The sequence below is a fragment of the Anomalospiza imberbis genome, chromosome 22 (assembly GCF_031753505.1).
Source record: "Anomalospiza imberbis isolate Cuckoo-Finch-1a 21T00152 chromosome 22, ASM3175350v1, whole genome shotgun sequence".
NCBI lineage: Eukaryota > Metazoa > Chordata > Aves > Passeriformes > Viduidae > Anomalospiza > Anomalospiza imberbis.
Window position 1 is genome coordinate 3663301 of NC_089702.1, and position 19952 is coordinate 3683252.

The 19952-nt window shown below is 44.3% G+C and overlaps 2 protein-coding genes across 2 annotated transcripts; both read right to left on the minus strand.

The window, feature by feature from the left end:
* Positions 1-249: 249 nt before the first annotated feature.
* On the minus strand, positions 250-10648 carry LOC137486781 (keratin, type I cytoskeletal 23-like). The gene is made up of 8 exons (XM_068212268.1): positions 9985-10648; positions 6443-6525; positions 4920-5076; positions 3307-3468; positions 3101-3226; positions 2139-2359; positions 1438-1463; positions 250-791 (listed from the first exon to the last, which is right to left on the minus strand). The coding sequence occupies exons 1-8, from the start codon at positions 10585-10587 to the stop codon at positions 688-690; spliced, it is 1482 nt and encodes a 493-aa protein (XP_068068369.1). The 5' UTR covers positions 10588-10648; the 3' UTR covers positions 250-687.
* A 3886-nt stretch (positions 10649-14534) lies between these two features.
* On the minus strand, positions 14535-19579 carry LOC137486783 (keratin, type I cytoskeletal 19-like). The gene is made up of 8 exons (XM_068212271.1): positions 18769-19579; positions 18202-18284; positions 17260-17416; positions 16821-16982; positions 16558-16683; positions 16200-16420; positions 15350-15375; positions 14535-14852 (listed from the first exon to the last, which is right to left on the minus strand). Exons 1-8 carry the CDS (start codon positions 19312-19314, stop codon positions 14770-14772), a joined length of 1404 nt encoding a protein of 467 aa, XP_068068372.1. The 5' UTR covers positions 19315-19579; the 3' UTR covers positions 14535-14769.
* Positions 19580-19952: the final 373 nt, after the last annotated feature.

The window sequence follows — 19952 nt, forward strand, 5'->3', positions numbered from 1 at the left end:
TATTTTTACTAAAGTGACTTTGCAACACTCCTACTCAAATTTCAAATGGTGACATTGATAAGTTGTGTATAGGGAAGTTGAATAGTTTTGCTCATGTAAATGTAGCCTGTAACTTGTGTCTCCTCTTTTCTTTTTTATGGTCTTCCAGTATTGTCCCTCCTGAAACAATGAGGCTTTGGCTGTCCTGAGCCATGTCAGTGACGCTGCCACAGTGGACTGGGCATATGTAAGGGAAAGCAAAATGAGATATTCCAAGGACCGGAACAAATAATGCATAAAAATTTATTGGCTGCAGTGAGGTATATGATGAGAGGCATAGGACCAGGAAAAAAGTTGAGAGATTATTCCCCTTAAATTATAGCTAATTTGCAGAGCGATAACTGAATCCCAGATGGATATTCCTGCCCTGGGGAGATGTGCACAATACATCTGCCACTATCTCAGCCAGTCACTTTAATTCAACAGCTTTTTTTCCAGCATTTTGGTGACTAAAAGCTCTTTAAGCTACCAATGTCAGCTATACCCAGCTCTGTGTGGCACTTTGCAGTGTTAGGCTGCAGATCATTGGAGAAGCGCGTTCACTACAGGATCCCTGTTTGACACACGGGAGCCAGCCCACGGCACACTGTTCCCAGAGGGGCCGTGGGAACTGCTGCTGGGAAAGCTGCTGGTTGGCAGAGCTTTCCTTCAGGCTTGTGGGGAGAGCTCGTTGATGGTGGAGGACACCACCTCCCCGTTCACACTGTCGTGGACAATTGCTTTGAGCTTTCGGTTGCTCAGCCCAGAGTGTTCTGAAAGGAAAGAAAAAAGTTAAATTAGCCAAGGAGCAATGCTGAGACAAGGTGATGCACAGAAAGCCTCATTTACAGTCATTTGCCTGGTGCCTCCTCAACAAAGTTTTCTCTACATGTTTTCCTTCAAGTCAATATTTGTTATTGCTCTGTGTGAAATCTGCTGCCAGAAAGTCACCCTGGGTCTGGTCCAGGTCAGGGCAAATGAATAACACAGGGAGAGCCCAGCCAATGCAAATCCAGCAGATTATCCTGGATGTCTGCAGGTCATGCCCATGCCAGAATATGAGTTTCCAGACATGCAGATTTTCGGTTTGCTCTCAAGCCTTAACGCTGTTTTAGTCACCTAGTGAAGTCTCCTTGCCTCCTCATATCCCAGGAAAGCTTTAGTCTGGAGCCTGAGCTGTGGCCACCGTGTGACTGACAGGGCTGGGGCTCAGGCAGCCCATGGGCAGGCACAGCCCAGTGGGTTCTGCAGCGAGCCCTTCACAGCAGCCAGGAACTACTGAAATGCTTCTCAAAGGCCTGTGTGAGCCTGCTATGCACACAGTTCACTCAGGTGAGATTAAAATTGCTCTGAGTAAAATTTGATTGGAAATGACAGTAATTAAGAGTCACTACAGAGAACAAAGTAAGGAACTTTTACCTTTAGTTTCAGATTTTCTTGCTGTCCTGTGAAGAAAATGAAATAGAAAATAATGTTACACTAATTTCAAAAAGCTATTTATCCCCTTCTCACTGTTTCTAAGGAGACCTTATCCCACTATGAAATAAAATTAAAAAAAAAGGAAGGATAAAGAACAATGCTTTTATACCATGTGAGCTTTCCCTTTGGTAGACACTCTCACTGGAAACATCCCTGGGCACGTTCACTACTGCTCCCAGGGACAGGTGCATTGGTTCTCATGTATTTGGAGTTGCTCAGGTTGATCCCAATTTGGTTTGTGACAAATACCCTCACACTTGCGGCCACTCTGTCCTGTCTGCCTGAGAGTTTCAGTGCTAAAGGCTGCTGACCTTCCTTTTTTGACTTCATACAAATCAGATGAGAGAATAAAAATATGGCCAGTGTTCTCCTATGCTGACATGGCCATGCTGTGGGAGTGGAGAATTTTATTCTTTTTTTAATAAAAAGTTATATTAATTTAGGTAATCCAAATTACATGGGTACCAGTGTCTCTGTACTCTAAGTGGCTCTGGCTTTTTATTATGATCCGTCACATTAAAATACCAACCCTTGATGTAGTATGGGACTCACAAGCTTTGATTAAGCATAAATAAACAAACAAATAAATAATCCAAATATGAGGACTCTCATCTGTTCCAGTCGGGGCAGCTCTGCCTTACCCGTCAGCATTCCCTTCCAGCAGCAGGCGGTATGTGGAAATTTCCTTTTCCAGGCGTGTTTTTATCCCAAGAAGAACCTTATACTGGTTATTTTGCTGCTTCATGTCGTGACGAACCTGGCTCAGCTCCTCCTCACACCTGGAGATGATCTGCTGCATGTTTTGAAGCGCAGCAGCGTAATAATTCCGAGTGTCAGCCAAGGTGTCTTCCAGCATGTGTTTCTGATGGGGCAGATTATACCAAGACCATGATTATTATTTATGTGGTAGATACAACACAGAAATACCAGCAAATTTGGTCTCTAGCTAGAAGATTGCAAAATTAAGGCTGTGGTAATTTAAACACTTATGCATTTGCATAACTATTCTTGTGAAGGCAGCAGAACCACAAAGCTGTGCCGTGTGTGCATGAAAGGCAAAACTGAGTCATTTATCCCTGCCATATCCGTTCTGCTCAAAGCTCTGCTCCTGACACTGCTGTCTGTCCTGTCCGTTCTGCATGAGCTGTCCAGAATTGCTCCAAAGTCTCCAGGTCTCTGGGATGCGAGCTTTAACCTGTGTAAAGTTATGTAATATTTGTGAAAGCTCCCCACCAATATTTTTCACACTTTTTGTAATTCATGCCTGATAACAGGGCTTGTAAATATGAACTTTGCATTCTTCATGTTACTGTCTGTCTTCTGGACACATTTTCTTTCTAGACTTGGGATCAGCTATCCCTTCTTCTTCTTCTTCTCATATTTTGTCGTAAGAAGAGACATTTTTAACTTCCTGGTGATGGTTGCAGAATCTATTTTGCATATTTTGGCAAAGTCGAGCGTGATCTGAATTCCACTTTCCCTCATACTTTAACAACTGCAACAAAGTTATGCTGATCTGTGGATTTAAATGGAGAATTGGTCCATGGCAACTTCTGAGAATATAGGGAGTGAGTGAGCAGCCCAAGATGTCTGCAGCAGATACCTTACTAATCTGTGCCTGCAGCTCGATGTCCAGGGACTGCAAAGTTCTCCTCAGCTCCTTGATCTCGTTCTCGTTGCGCTGGATCTGCTCGGGATTAGGGGTTGCTGCCAGGGACATTGCTGCACTCTGTGGAGCAGAAGCAAGAGAAAAGCTCAGACTCTGGTCAGGCAGGTACAGCCACAGGAGGCTTGGAAATGAGCTCTTACCTGTTCTTTGTACCAGTTGTCCAGGCTTTGACGATTCTTTTCAATTATAGCCTCATAATCTTCTCTTATTTCTGCCAGAATCTTGCCTAAGTCTGCAGGAGGGGCCGCGTTTACCTTTACATTGACTTTGAAGTCTTGTGAGGAGCGATTGGCTTCCATATCCTGTTCATGTGTTAGCAGAGGGAACAAACAAACTCGTTTATGGAAGTAGAAAGTTTTCAGAGAGCCACAGAATCCCAGAGAGGTTTAAGGGGGTGATTGTTATATATACATTAGGTTAACATTATTTTAAAAATGTATATATTGATAATACTCTGATATTATTTAATCCGATGACATAGTTGCTTCTGTGGCAGAACTCAATAAAAACATGCAAGAAGATCTTTTCATAGAATGTTTCTGGAAGAAATGGACTCAACGAAGAAGCACTGACATTTTTTATTTATTTATCTATTAGAAACCCAAGACCTTGATGAAAATCTAACAGTAATTTCATCTTTCTTACCCTTTATGTTAATATTTATGGAACTATAACTAAGTTTACAGGAGAGTAATGTAAAAGTTCTATGTAATTGTTAAAGGAATAATTGGATTAAAGCATATAATTACTGTGTAAACAACATAATTACAGGACCAGTCGGGCAGGTAGGGTAACATTCCTTTCAGTGTAGCACAACCTTCTGTGCCTGGTACCATTTTCAAAGCGCCCAGGCAAAGGAGCCTTTCGGGGTATGACATCATGGAATGCAGATCAGCTGGACACAGGGATGGCTCTGCTGGTCCCCTGTGCCCAAGAACTCTCCTGGGCTGGGAGGGGGTCAGCCAAAGGCAGCTGCACCTACCACTGTGCACCCCCTGTGTTTTATTCTGCGCTTTAAAAACGCACAGACACTGAGCAGGATGCTTGGTCCGGTGTTGGGTAATAACTGCAAACAACACTAGATCAAGCGAAACCAGCATGTTTCAGTGGAATTATAAATGTGGGAATAACAGAGAGCACTGAGTATAGCTTTGGACAATTCAGAGTAGTGTGGCTTTTGAGAATTATCTAATTGCTATGTTTAGGCTTATGCAAGAATGAGTAATTTTGCCTGACTTCACCAACCATTCTTTTTAATTTTGATCCCTCAAGAATTTGAGATCTGTTTTGCTCAGGTCAGGCTGTTCTGGGTTACCCTGCTTGACTTTAGGGGGGTGGACAAGGGGGCCTAAAGAGATCCCTTCCAACCTTCAACCCCTCCTTGCTTCTGTGAGTATGGGAAATTATATATTCAGAACTGAGGAAAACGTCTGTGATGACTAAAACCCGGCAGCGCTCTGTGTATTTATATCTAAGTCTTTCTGAGAACACTTCTGTCCAATATGTCAGTTATTATTAGCTGTGTATGACAGATGGGTGGGAGAGACTCCAGCAATCTGTTCTCTCTGAAACCCCAGTGTAATTGGTAAAGCAGACACAGGCTTTTTGCTTCACCTGACTCTCATTGGTGCCTCAGAAACAGGATTAGGTCCTGAATCATCAATCCCACTTAGAGATTGTGGGTTTTACTCAGTTAATTACACGGTAGTAAAGATTGGTGCAATAGGATTTTACCAAGTGGCACTTTTTCTACCTCCTCATGGTCTTTCCTCCTGAGGATGTGCTCTTCTCTCAAGCCTTCAATTTCCATTTCCAGATCTGTGGTAATAATGGTCATGCCGTCGAGCTCCTTCCGCAGGTTCTCCACATCCAGCTGCACTCCCTGCCTGCGACACTTCTCAGCTTCGTATCTTTATGAGGAAAGAGAAGACACAACGTGCGTGTTGAGAACTGCCCGATTCAGGCTCTTGTATAAGGAGAAGTAGACTTGCTGAGTCTATGTAGGGAACTAGAGAGGACAAAAAACCAAAGGAACCAATTCTGTTTCTAACATATGTTATTTAAATGTTTTTAAATTGTCTTAACAATAAAATGAGTTTTATTCGTTTGGCATTTCACTTTCCTCTCTCCCTTGTAACTTCTCCTCTAGGGTAGGAAATAAATTTTCTTTTTTTCACTTCCCTTTTTGCATGTTAACATTCACCCGGTTGTGGAAGCTTTGAGAATACAATTATCTGAAAACACTATCAGCAAGCACTGATTGCTTTAGTTTTTCCAAAATGGTAACTTTTGAGTTCTTCAGAAAAACAAGAAAAAGGTGATGGAAGCCAGTTACTAACATTCCTCTCTAACCTCTTGCAGTGTCTGTAGTGAGCCAAAGGAAGGGAGATGCTGCTGTGTCTTCCCTTGGGCATGGGAAGCACTTTTACACCTCAGCATCTCTCCCTTTCCTCGGTGTTTTGTGGGCTCTATTGGTGCTTCTCCATTCACCCAATAAACTCAGTCTGAGTCCCCTCCCTCAAAGAAGTTCCATTGATTCCTTTTGTGACACTACTGACTGATAATGAAACACTGGCAGTGCTCAGGGTATCCAAGTTTGTCACAATATTTCCAAAAGCTGAGATATTTTTTATAGCTGATCACCAACTGCTAGAAATAAGACAAATCTTCCGGATTCTTAAGAAGTCTTACTTACAGAAGTGTCAAACCCTTTCATTTGGAAAGACCTGCCTGAAAGTGTTCTGTACAAACATTTTGTCTTTTTAGTTGATCTGAGAACTCTCTTTCAATGTGCTGAAAATCAGACTGTGCTGGGAGCCAGTGATGCACCGGCTCAGTTACTGTGCTCAACACATGGGACTCCAAAGCAGAAGCTACACAAGGACAGGTGTTCCCTGCAGAGCTGGACAGAAGAGGTGATAAGTCCAGGAAATAGATTAGGGCTGGACTGGGAAGTGCAATGCTTAGAGGGGATAATTTGTAATCCCAGATGACAGTTTTAAGTGCCTTTTGTCACAAGTATCAAGTGCCTGCTGTCAAACCTGCTCGTCAGGACCTGCACTAAGTATCATAAACAGGGTGACTCAAGGTTCTTCAGCAATCATTTGTGGGTTTTACATGCTTTTGGGTTTTTTCCCCCTGTTCTACATTGTTTTTATTCATCCAGTATTAACAGAAAACCTCAGTAAAAATGTTTCCCTATTGGATTAGCAAGAAAAAGTAATGTTTAGTTTAATCATCTTTCAAATCTAATGAGGAAACCAAAGAAGAGCTTACTTGAGCCTGAAGTCTTCAGTTGCCATGTTAGCATTATCGATTTGTAAAAGGATGCTGGCATTGGTGATCTTGCTATCCTCAATCTGGAAAACAGAGAATCCAACAGGAGAGTTGATGTTGCCATGGGGTGACAGTAAATAAGCTGTGATGGTTTAGCCTCTTTGCTGCTCAAAAGAAGCATCTAAATAGTGGAATTCCCATGCTAAGGAGACCATAGGAATAAAAGCATTTCAGTTTCCTTATTCAGCTAGGTGTTTTGTAAATTTTGTCTGTTATCTTCCTTTACTCTTTTTCTTACTTTTTTAAGAGTATGAACCAGGAGGCATCATCTTATTCCTGGCCAGGTAGAGGATATGAATTTCATTACACAAACTTCATGGTCTATTATAAAATAACAGTCACTGCTTTCCTCTGGTTTTGAGACCGGATTCTGATCCTGTTCAGCATTGCTGACAAAGCTGCCTTGGGCATCTTTAGGGCAAATTTCAGTAAGAACCATTAAGCTGTGTCTGAGTATAATCAAAATACTGGAGTTAATGTTATGCTAAAAAGTTGCCTGTGCATGAACACCCAGCTGAGCTGGTGTTGTGATGCACTGTGGTGATGGTGGCAACCACTCACTGGTGGGACCCTCAACTCACCACAGGCTTCAGCCTGGAGTTGCATGCACAATACCACTGGCATCTGGTTGTTGTGGTCCATTCAGTTATGCACCTATAACACCTCTGAATCGACCAGCAGCATGCAGTGGTTGATTCAGGTGTCTGATTTAGCTTTGGGATTTGAAAATTGCCCTAAAAGGTGCAGGATGAAGCACAATCTCATTCCTTTGGTGCACTCATTACTCACTGGAAAGGCTCATATGTCGCTGATAACATAGAATAGCTTTTAACTATAGATCTGAATGCAAAAAGTTCAGTATTCCGTGCCAAAACTTAGAAAGAACTCCAACAGGAACTCATACATAATTATCAGAAAATCATAAATGCAGGGCATCGTGTCCTTTTCTAACACAGAGGAAAGAGAAGTGTGGTTGCCATCCCACGTTCCCTCAGCATCCACAGAGCAAACCAAGGGACACTGTGGCTGTACAGAAATCATTTACAGAGCTCTCAACACCTTGGAGTAAATTTCCCACACTCAATGAATCACAAAGAAACAAGGAAATGACAAAATTCTCCTCAAGTGTCAAAGGTTCACCTCTGTAGTGAAGAAGAAGGTGCTGTGGAATGTTTAACTAATCTGCTAACAGACTGTGCATTCCTGCGCAATTATCCGCACCTCGGATACTGCCCTGGGACACGATCAAGGCCAGCTCAAGAACTATAACAATGCCCTGAATGCGTGGCTGCCTGGAATTTGGTGACAAAGAAGAGGCAATTCTTGAATGCAGCCTTATAGAATGTACAAGGCGACGAGAAAACAGCATGAGTTCTTCAGCTTTGTGCCGTGTACAGAATTGCTGTGTGACTCTGTGCAATCTGAGCACCGGTCAGTGCCTTGCCCACTGCTGCGTGGCCCCAGTTCTCTGCAGCCAGCAAGGATCTTACATGTGCCAGTTATCTCTTAACAGCCACATGGAATTCTTACTGCTTTGTCTCTAGTACCAGTCTGCAAACTGTCAGCTTCATTAAGAGCTCACTCATTATTGTATAGGAAATACAGCCCAATTCCTTCTCAAAACAGGGATTTTCCACGAAGGCTTCTTGCACTGACTTTACCTCTTATGTTTCATGTCCTTTGTCCCATCTCCTGGAATGCTCTGTAGATCACTTTACTTATTTAGCAGCACAAGGTATTTGAATGAGACAGTTACTTGAAGAACAGGTGCTGTTTCATTGTGTATCTGGGTTAGGATGGAGTCAGGTCGGAGCAAGGCCTTTCCCAAAACTTGTTGCTCCATCAGGCATTCATCCTGAATTCAAGTATCCAGGAGAGTGTGGTTAAAAACGTAGACCCCAAATGATTATATGCCTCCAGGTTCAGACAGGCAGCATATCATAGACATTCTGGATTATTGGATATAGGACCCTAAATTTAGTCTAAATTTTATTGTCGGTGCTACATTAGTTTCGCCCTTTAAATTAACATTTAATTAATTTAATTATGGTTAATAATTAGATGCTATATTTTCACTCATTTTACTGGCAGACATGCTGCTAATTGCAATATTTTATAGAGAAAGTAAAAATTCTAGGTTCAGTCACTGAATTGTCACCTGTAAATGATCCTTTCCTGGCCTTTCATTCCACATCCAGGACAGCCACCAGCCTCCAGGTGTCTGTGGCCAGGGACAGCTGTTTAAGGGGTGAGTGTTAAAAATAAGCGGTTTAGGTACAACCTTCTCAAAAGTGAAGGCTTCACCCCAATCAGCATCATGGTTTTATGCTTCCTGTCTTCCTAAATCTTTCTGATTTGCTAATTCCAAGTCAACCTGAACACATATATGTTCTTGATGAACAAGTTGTGCTGTCTCTTTCTGTTAAAAAGGAAAGTGCCCAAGTGCCAGGTCTGGGGATGGTGACCTTTCTTTATCCTTAAAACAGAAATGGGTGATGACAGTTCTGGTTCTCCATACACAGGCTGTGGTCCGAGCACCTCACCTACTGCCTGGAGGCAACACTTTTAGCTGTGAGCATGGAGTTTGATTAAGTCCTTGGCCCCAATCAGCAGAGATATGAATGAATACAGTTTCAAAACCTTTTTAAAAATAATTTCTCAGGATCATAAGAATGCCAAGTAATTGTATTATAAAAAGTGGAGGGCAAATGACAACACTGCTTTTGGAAGAGCTTTGGGTTTTGCCCCATATGGGTATGTAAAGTTAATTACACTGATTAGTCACACAGATGGTTACAGTGCTAAGGATGTTCATTATGAATACAGATTAATATTATGCTTAAATTTGAAGACACGTGAGTTTGGGAGATTGAAAGAGTTACTGTTGAACATTAATATTAACTACTGGTAGGAACCAGAATTTCTCCTTTTAATTATAGTGAAAACATCCACAAGGAATTTGTCACTGCTATTTTCTTAATTACAATGAAGTATTTTTCCATCTGATTACATAAGCTCATTGGTCCTAAAACTCCTGTAGTTTCATTGTCTGCTACCACAGGAATCAAAGAGCTGGAATGCCCCAGTCTGTCTGGAGACAGCGGCAGGAGAGGGGCAGGCTCTGCACTCCTCCTGCTTTGTAATTTGCTCAAGACCTGTGCAGTCTAAAAGACCAAGTTCTGCCAGCCGCAGTTACTCAAACCCCAGTTTCAGTGCAGAAAGGAGCACTTGGCAGCACACGGATCGCTTTATTCTGCCAGTCTCTGCAGAATCCCCCTCGCCCCCTTCCAGCCTTTCTTGTGCCCAGTCTCCTCCTTGTGAGCACAAAGAATGTTTATGCCCAGGTCCTGGAACTACCTTCCTGAGGAATTCTAACATTTCAAAGGTTTTATTTAACTTCTTTAAAGGAAAGCCATCAGCATAAAGGAGAACCCCAATTCCTTAGAAGAGCACAGAATGACACAGTCCCAGCTCTGACTTACCTGTCTTTGCATGTCAGTGACGTTTTGCTCATACTGGTTGAAGTCATGCCTCTTTCCATGAGACTTTGTCCTGTGCCACTCTAGGATGCAGCTCTCCAGCTGAGCATTGGCTGCTTCTAAGGCACGGACCTTGTCCAGGTAGGCAGCCAAGCGCTCATTCAGGTTCTGCATAGTCTGTTTCTCATTCCCACCCAGGAAGATGCTTTCCCCATAGTGCTCGCCGAAGCCTCCCCAGGGTGCCCCTCCTGCAGCCAGCCAGAAGGGTCTGGTGGAGGAGAAGGAGGGATGTGTGCAGCTGGCACCACCATCTGCACTTGATGCTCTGTAAGAAGTTCCTTGCTGGGCCAAGCCACACCCTGAACTACCCCTGAGGGACCCAGAAAAAAGCTGGAAAGGGCCTTGGCTGGTGCTCATGCTTAGCTCTGTATGAATCGAACCCCAGGTTTGGCTGCCTAGCACTGAGCAGCCTCTTCGCCTTCCCTGAGCAGCTTTATGCCTTTTCCTGTGGGAGTTTCCCTTCGATGAATGACTACAGCAACAAGATTGTGTCATCACGAAACGTGCTTCCTCTTGGTCAATTCTGAAGCATTTATGAGCCTGCATGCTGTTGTTGTTTGGAATCAGCTACATACTAGGTTGCTTTCCTTTCGCTTGTTTGGGTTTTTTTTTTTTCTTTTTCTTTTCATATGATAATAGTGAGGTGTGGCCAAAATCCGTAGGTGTGGAACAGGATCAGCTCTGCCTCAGACTTCTCTCTAACCCTGTAGTTAGTATGTTATGTTTTCCTGCTCATGAAGGGAATAAATGGGAAGCCGGTGCAGGGATGGGGCTATGCAGATACTTTCTGTGGTAATTCTCAGGCTGTAGAATTAGAGCAGCCCGTGGATCCTCAAACCTGTGGATTCTCAAGTGCACTGTGTCCTATCAGCCATCAAACAGCTTAGCGACCAAACAGCTTCAGCCTGTGGGAAATGTGAGACTTTCATGAAGTCATCCAGCTTCTAAACTAAAAACCCCTCCAGTCCAGAGTCAGTAATGCCCAGCTGTTCCCTTCAGCTGCCCATTTCCAGGGGAAATATATGAGAATTAGATACTTTTATACTGATTTTCTAATGATTTGAGGTGCAGTCCTGTTTCAGTGGTCTTGTCACAATAGGCAGCAGTGCAAAGATTTCTTGCTGTTCTCAGCATTAATACTATTAAGATATTTATCTTTGCTATAGAACATATTTACACTATGAGTTTGTAACAGCACTCAAAAGATTCAAATGATTATTTAAAGCTACCAGCCCTAAAAATTGAACTGGCAATCATGCAGGAAAAGTCTTTCTCAAAAGTCTCAATAACTTTCTGCCAAACTGTATCATCCAACAGGGAAAGGTGCATTGTGGCTGTTGCAGATTGTCCGATTCTTCATGCTGGTAAGGGGCGTAGACTGGGGAGTGGTCCCATGGCAACTGCTGGGTTTAGAGGGTTTGCCTTATCTTGTTCTAGTCCATGACTGAGGGATGAGATAGAGGAGGAAGATTTGGGAAGAGGCATGAAGCTGAGTGGGAACAGGCTCTCCCCAGAGAGCTGCAGCTGGCTTCCTTACCTAGGTGAAGGCTAAACCCCTTCCCCAGCGTCTGCCCTGGCCCTGCTGCTCATCCTGACTAGTGAGGTCAGGGAGACCGCATGGAGCAGAGTTAAACTGTTCTGGGAGAAACAGGAAGGGATGCGTTTTTCCCTGTTTGTTTCATTTGGAAGGCTGCAGCAATAAGGAATTGTTGCACTCCAGCTTCCCCGGTACCTCCCGGTCTCATTCCTGATGGAGCAGGATTCGGGCTCCTCCTTGCGGCTCGGGCTTGGCTCTGCTCAGCACCTGCTCCTTTCCTTTTCCCCAGCTCCCTGTACATTGAACACACACTCTTCTTCCTTCTTCAGATACTTCCTTCTGTAGAAATCCTGTCATTTCTAACTATTTGTGAAAAGAAATCACTGAAATTCGGGTTTTCCAGTGAGTACAAGGTTTGGCTCTCCCCAGATGTTCTGGTTACAGCCGCCATCCATAGCTGCAGTCTGGAGTCAGCCCTGCTGCTGGGGAAGGGGATGAGCTTGAAGCATCAGACAAAAACTGAGGCCCTAACTTGAAAAAAAAAACCCAACAATTTATAATAGCATTGATGACATCCTGCAGATCTCACCAGAGATCAATTTCAGATTGAATTTTCAGTTTGCCAAGCTGGTGTCTATGACCCATCACATCGAGATGGAATTACACAGGGATGTACAGAATAGAATGTGAAATAAAATGAATTCTCTGTTTCCCCTGAAATTCTCCATGGCATTCCCACCCTGCCTGGCAGAGAGGCTGGCAATGTGGGAGACCACAGAGCCTCAGTCCTGAGAATATAATGGAATTAGCACATCATGAAACCAGAATTGTATTTTCTCTTCCAATTAATCCAGAGTACAGGTGATCTGGGACATGCTTTCCCTGAAGCTCAGCCTTTCCAAACTGGAAAAGATGCCTCACGGTTTTAATCCCCACATGTTGAGGATCGATGAAAAAGACCAAGGAACTTACTTCAAAATCTGACATGACTCTTTGTCAGGCTGCAGTGCTGAATTTGGGTTTAGTCACCTCTTTAAACCAGAACAGAGAACGGAAGCGACACTCGGAGTAAGGAAATAAACTGTTGTCAGCAGATGGCACCCTTGGATGGGGCCTGCTCTGCTCCCTGGGAGATGGGTGCTGCTCTGCGGTCCCGACTTGCTTCATCTGGGAAATGTGGGTGTTTTACTGAATTGGAACGTGGGAAGCAAAGTGAGCTGAATTTCGAGGCTTCAATTTAAATACAGGCAGAATAATTTGACAACTACATTGTACAGGTCAATGTCCTGCAACAATCACTGACCGATTCAACTCCTCCATCTGGAATACAAATGGATGGAGAGCTGCCTGTGCTGTAGGAATTCCCTCTCTTGCTGTTTGAGTGATACAAGCAATAGTCACCTAGGTTTTGGATCAGGAAAAAATATCATTTATACAATTCAGTTTTCCTCTCTAGTGGATTGTAAAGTCACTTTGCTGCAGTTTACCAGAACCTCTTCCGAACTCCTTCCACTGGGAATGCCAGCAGGATGTGCATTTCTTGCCAGCAGCACCAATAATCTCATGGCCAAACTGGTGATGCCAGCAGTGTATCATTCTTTTTCTTAAATGTCAGAAAATAGAAGACACAAAAATAGTGTCTCTAAGGAGCTTGGATGTAATTCTAGAAATGATATCATTTTTGCAGGTACTATAATGTGGATTGAATGTCCAGTGATGGGACTAAGGACACCTTTTTCAAACGTTATGTGAGCAAAATACAGTGCTTAGGTAACTGCTTTGTGTGCTGTTGGGGAAGATGAAACAAGAAGGCCTTATAGGTACGATTGCCTAGCAGGGATTGGGAAAGTGCAGAGAATGACAGCCAGTTTGAGATGAAAACAAGCTTTGAGATGACAGACCTTGGCTGCTAAGTAGCTGGTGGGCAGTGGTGTAGCTGGTGCAAGATAACTCCCTTTTTTGACCCACAGACAAAGCAAAGGGTCAGATAAAGTGTTCTGTCTCATTCCTCAAAAATGTAGAGTTCATCTCACACTTGTAACCCTCCCCTGAAGTATGATGTGTCTGTAACCCCATTGGTCCAAAATCCTTTTTGCACCCACCTTCAAGCCCCCTTGATAAGGTGTACCCGAGAAGCTGGGGTCATCTTTTCTCTTTTTTTCTTCCCTCTCCTTCTTTTTCTTTCTCTTTTGCCTCCTGCTCTCTTGGACCCTCTCGCTATCTCGCTGTGCCCCCACTCCTTGGGACTGCTTTAGGCTGTGCCTGGCAGCTCAGAGCAGGACCCCCACAATAAACCATATATCCTAAGACCACGCTCTAGAGATCTCTCATCTCAGTCTGTCCTGACCGTCCTGGACCAGCCCTTGTCACAGTGTGCTTCTAGGATTCACCAGGCTCTTAAAGTTTTATCAGCATCTCTTCAGTTCCACTGGTGGGGGATTTGTAGCTGGGAGAAGGTGGTGTGGCTAAAACTGCAGGCACAGCAGTGACATGGGCCAGGGATGGATCCTGATGGATGAAAACCAAAATAGTTGCAGCAAACTCTCAGCAATTTGTTTCACCTGGACTGTGCCTGATACTTCCTTAGGACCTGAGGGAATTTGCCTTGGTACTGCAGGCAGCATAGGAACCCAAATATATGCAGTTTTTTCAGAGATGCATTTTATTTGTGCATGAATTGTAGCCCTGTTGTGCCCTTGGAATTAAGAACAAAGATCTTAAGGATTTTTTATGCTATCTTCTCTGTTTTTAACTGATATCAGCTCCAGATGGCTGGCAGAATCTAATGGCACTTTATCTGCCCATTCATCACCATCTTTATTATTATTTTTAAGGTTATTATTGTTATTGCTGTTGTTATTCCCAGAGTATCCCCTGGCTGGGTTCCAGCAGGCCATGCTGGGAGGGCCTGTGGGCTGTGTGGCACAATGGCTTCAAAAAACACCATTAGACTGGATTTATTTGCAGAAGCAGAACAGAAACTTTATTGTGAGGATACAATAGAGCACCGGCAGAAAACAGGCTTGGCATCTCTGACCCACGGAGCCAATGCTCATGTACAAAGGCAGAGCAAATCTAAGGAAAGACATTCTTGGCTACATTCTTGTGATTTGGGAAAGTGAAAGGCTCTTTATCTCAGCATTAGCCAGTGTGGAGGCTGCACGGGGTCCACGTGGAGATTTGGTATTTCTTTATGGGAATCTCCTGTCACGGGTAGAACCAGATCTTCCATCATCTTCTGTGCCAGAGCGACCTCTTCCACTGCTCCCAAATGCTGTTGTAGGGGGAATAAAAAAATTAAATAGGGAACAAAAAACCACTAAGGCCCTGCCAAGACCCTGAGGAGCTGAACAATGAGGTTGTGTTTGTTTGTTTCCTCACAAGATCTTTTACATATCAAAGGCAGAACTGCCTTTACATCTTATCCACTTTCCCTCCTGGTCCTCATCCAGAAAACCTTAGGAGTGCACATCAGACATGGATTTGGAAGCATCTTGTATGTTATGTGAATCAGCAGAGGAATGACTCTTTGGGAGATTTGGGTATTTTAGAACCCCATGAGGAGTTCATGCAATCATTTTGGAAATCTACTGGTTTCAAAAATGCACATAAAATAAAGTATTATATTTTTATCTCTACATGATACAGAACATGCTCATTGTGGGGAGAATGGAATCTGTGGTAGTAAGAAGAAATCCAAAGCTAAAAGGTTTATTTAATCCTATTTTGCCTGTTCATTTCAGCCCCTCATTAAATAAAAAAAATTCTTACCATCCTTGGGGTTCAGTCCTGACAACCTGTAGAAAAGAAATATTAGATTAATGACCATTCCTGACCCTGTTCCCTGAAACTATTGAACCATTTAGGAATTTATGTGAATAGCCAGGATTTCGCACAGCTGCTCTCAACGTCTGGTTCTGAGGTGTGTTGTTACTAGAGGTGGTGCTAAGGTGCTTTAAGCTTTGAAATCAACCCTTATGTACTTGAAAGGGAATGGGAACAGTGGTCAGACCAGTTCCTTGTCCTGAGGTGTCTCCTTATACTGCTCCTCTCCTCAAAATGCCTCTTCTAGGAGCTATATAAGGAGCTGATTCCTCCTCATAAATCAAAAGTAATTCAATGTATAGATCAGATATAAGAAATGGGCATGAAAATGTAGATTTTACTGAAGTAAGCTGGAGTCAGTTCCAGGCTCTTTTCTAGCTGGGGATACTGGCGTGTGAGGATGAATATTTTCACCTCTGTGCACAAATGGAGAAAACCAGGAGCTAAAGAAATACTGGGAGCAGGTTTTTATACGTTGTCTAAGGCTGAAGGCTCTAATTCCAGTGCAGCCAGAGGATTAAGTGAGGTATATATATGGGGCCTTTTGTAATTCATCATGGTCAAAATGGTGACATTTATATTTTCAAATCCTCCACACCACCAATGTGCAGATTTAGCTGGAGTTATAGCAGTGCCAGGGACTTTGCCGGGCACCTGCTTTGCCAGTGCTCCAAAGGCTGCGTGCGCAGGGAGCGTGACTGCGTGCTCCGGAGTCAGCCTGGCAGCCAGAGCTCCCGCCGCACAGAGTGTGTTGTGACCCTTATCTGCTCATCAGGACTGGGACAGAGTGACATACTGTGAGTCCTGGCCCTCCAGCAGGTGACGGTACGTGGCGATCTCCTGCTCCAGGCGACTCTTGATGTCCATGAGCATTTTGTACTCCTGGTTCTGGCGCTCCATGTCGCAGCGCAGCTCGGCCAGCTGCTCCTCCACGCTGGTGATGAGGACCTGGATCTGAGCCAGCTGCGCGCAGTATCGGCCTTCCGTGTCCCGCAGGTTGGCCTCCAGCCCAGCTTTCTAAAGTGCAGTAATGTCACAACAGGTTAGAATGAAGTTTGTCCCACGGAGGGGAAGTCGAGGAGGGGTGAGACAGCGAGGGAGGAAGGGGACGGTGTGAGGCAGTGCCTCATGGTGTGCTCGGGGCAGCTCCGTACCATGCTGAGCTGCGACTGGAGCTCGATCTCCAGGCCCTGCAGGGTGCGGCGCAGTTCCGTGATCTCTGTCTTGCCGGTCTGTATCTGCTGGGTGTGGGTGGCAACTTCACGGTTCAGCTCATCAGTCTGAAAGGAAAAACAACTGTAAAGTCACACACAAAAGTATAAAAAAATCAATAATTTTGAGAAAGGGAGTTAGGGACCTGCCAGGGCAGTAATGCTGAGGCAGTGCATTGCTGTGCTGTTCATTGGTGTGACCGTACCTGAGTGAAGAACCAGGCCTCAGCATCCTTACGGTTCTTCTCAGCCAGAGCTTCATACTGTTCCCTCATCTCAGCAAGAACTCTGGTCAGGTCGATGCCAGGAGCCGCATCCATTTCCACGTTGACTGTTCCACTCAGCTGGTTCGAGTACTCTTTCATTTCCTGCGTGGGCAGGACACAAAAAGATCAGGCTCTCTCCTCTCACACTGCTCCTGCCCCCATCAATCCCTGCTGTGGTACACAGTACCTGTGCTATCAAGTATCACAGATGGAACACACACAAAACATTTATCACATGTTCTCTCTCGTTGCAACAGCTTCCCTATCTCTGTGTATTCATACAGGACACATGTATTTACATGTAATTTACACGTATGTTTCATTTACAAGAGATAAATTCCAAAGGGGAGTGATCTCCGTGCACTGCCAGGACTCTCACCTCTTCGTGGTTCTTCTTCAGATAAGCCAGCTCCTCTTTCAGTGTCTCAATCTGCATCTCCAGGTCGGCTCTGGACAGGGTCAGCTCGTCCAGGACCCGGCGCAGGCCGTTGATGTCTGACTCTACGCTCTGGCGCAGGAACAGCTCATTCTCATACCTGCAGTTCAACAAAGAAACAAGCACTGGAACGTGTCCGAGTTTGTATTCGATAGAGCTATAAAATGATCACATATGGGAGGAACAGTGGACTGTAGATGATGCAGATTTAGAAGTGTAAAAGCAATAAAGCTGTTGTTTTCCAATATCCAGCTACGGCATAAGGAAGCACAGACAAAGCCGTATGATTTTGTTTTGAGGACATGGCATTTCACCTTGCAGAACCTAATACTGATTATCAGCATCGATAGAAACATCGTCACACAGGACAGGAGTTTTGCAGTGTCCTCCCAGATTTGTATAGGAAAGTACAGGTGAGGCAGGGCTGCCGGGGACACAGGAGGGAAAATAGAAACCTGCAGGTGCATTGCTGCAGGGAAAGCAGCTGCACATGGAGCTTTATCATCTGAGCCTGGGAGCTGGAAAAGCCCCACCTGACTCTAAATTTCAGACTCCAGCAGAGAAATGCTGAAGCCCCACAGCAATCTCTTCCTGCCACTCAGTTCCTTCTAAGTGAAAATCCCACCTATTCCTGCCTTCTTTCCCCTGTGATTCAGGCTAGTAAAAATATTTGAGTGTCACAAAAAAAAGAAGACACAAGCTATAACTGATCATGCAAACAGCTCAGTGATCTGAATGCTGTGTTCTGTCAGGTTTATACTATGAATTGGTCCTTCATCAATGGATTCAGCATGCCAGGATATCTTGTATCTGAAGTTACTAAAGAAGAAACTTTCGAGAAAGTGACAAGTAGAGTGAAGACAAATGAGCTCCAGGTGAACTTACTTCAGTCTAAAGTCATCAGCAGCCAGCCTGGCGTTGTCAATCTCCAAAATGACCCGGGAATTGTCAATGGTAGCAGCAAGGATCTGGCAATTAGAAACATGGAGAAAAATTCCTGTGAATAATGGTAAAATATCTGATCCACATTCCATGAGCAAACCAGAGGGCTGTGATGCTCTGTGCAACACGGATTAGAACCATAATAGGGAAATATGTTTGTACTACACCTGATCTTATCTGTAGCCAGGCGAATTATCTTTCCAGCCTTTGAGGCCTACCTGTCACATTCTTTACTATTTGATTCCTGAATAAATATATTGATAATTCTAAACACATTTTGCTAACTTTTACTGCAGTCATTTTAATTACAACAAACATCATATTGTCAGGACAAAATATTTCTTGATTAAATTGAGAAGAGGCTACTCTATTCTGCTAGAATGCTCGGGACCTCAATCTATTTGGGATGAGGAATTCACTACTTCTCTTGTAATTATTTTAAAGACATGTAACATGCAGTTCCATAATTCTCGTGCCTTCTTATATCTCCTCTACATATGAATGTCATACCTTGTCTCGGAGATCTTCAATTATCTTGTAGTAATTGCTGTAGTCACGGGCGGGGCTGGTGGGAGCTTGTTTCTGGTACCAGTCTCGAATTTTCACTTCTAAATCTGAATTGGCCTCTTCCAGGGCTCGCACCTTGTCCAGGTACGAAGCCAGCCGGTCATTCAGGTTCTGCATGGTTATCTTCTCATTGCCAGAGAGGAGGCCATCGCCGCCAACAAAGCCACCACCAAAGTCAAATCCTCCACCAAAGCCAGCGCCTCCTCCAAAGCCAGAGCCCCCTCCAAAGCCAGAGCCCCCTCCAAAGCCGCAGACTGCCGCCCCTCCAAAGCCTCCTCCATAGCCCCCTCCAAAGCCGCAGCCTCCTCCTGAAGAGGAGACGTACCTGGCCGAGGAGATGGAGACACCCCGGCCGCCGGAGCCGCCGTGGATGCTCGGGGCCCGGCGGGAGCCTCCGACGCGCACCGAGGACAGGCGAGAGCTGCTGCCCCCGGCGCCCCCGAAGCCACCCCCGTAGGTGGAGGAAGAGCTCATGAAGGAAGTGGCCATGGCTGAAGCAAGAGAAGGAGCAAAGGTCAGTTATGCAGCCTGGCAAGAGGAGACAGCCTGTGCCTTCACTGCCCTGGTGCCTCTTTTATATCCTCATGATCCGGTGTTGGGAGACAAACCCCACTGCAGCCCTCCCTCCAAAATTCCTCCTCCCTAGAGGTGAGGCCAACTATGATGACATTCCTGACAAGCAGTGCTGGCAGCACATCGCAGGGGCTTGGGCTTGGGGTTTCTTTTTTTAATTAAACAAAAGGCATGAATCAGATGGTGTTTTTTCTTCAGGCTATAGTTCTGAAACTTGGAGTTTACTTCTCTGACATTTAAGAATGGAAAAACAAAGTGAGTTCAGCCCCACCCACTTACCTATTTACAATGCTCACCATGGCTACCTTCAGAAAATCAACTTTTTCTAAAATTGAGGCTTAAATAAAATTCTCCTTTCATTGAAAAATGTACAATCTTCTCTTAGTCTCACCGTTATTCCTTTTTTTCTATCTCTATTTTTTTCCCTTTAAAATTTTGGAATTGAATTAGAAATGTTCTTATTCTTGATTTTTTTTCTTGGAACTAATATTTAGATTTTGGAGTCTGAATTTTTATTACAAAAAGCATCTATTCATGGCACTGTGTGAGGAACA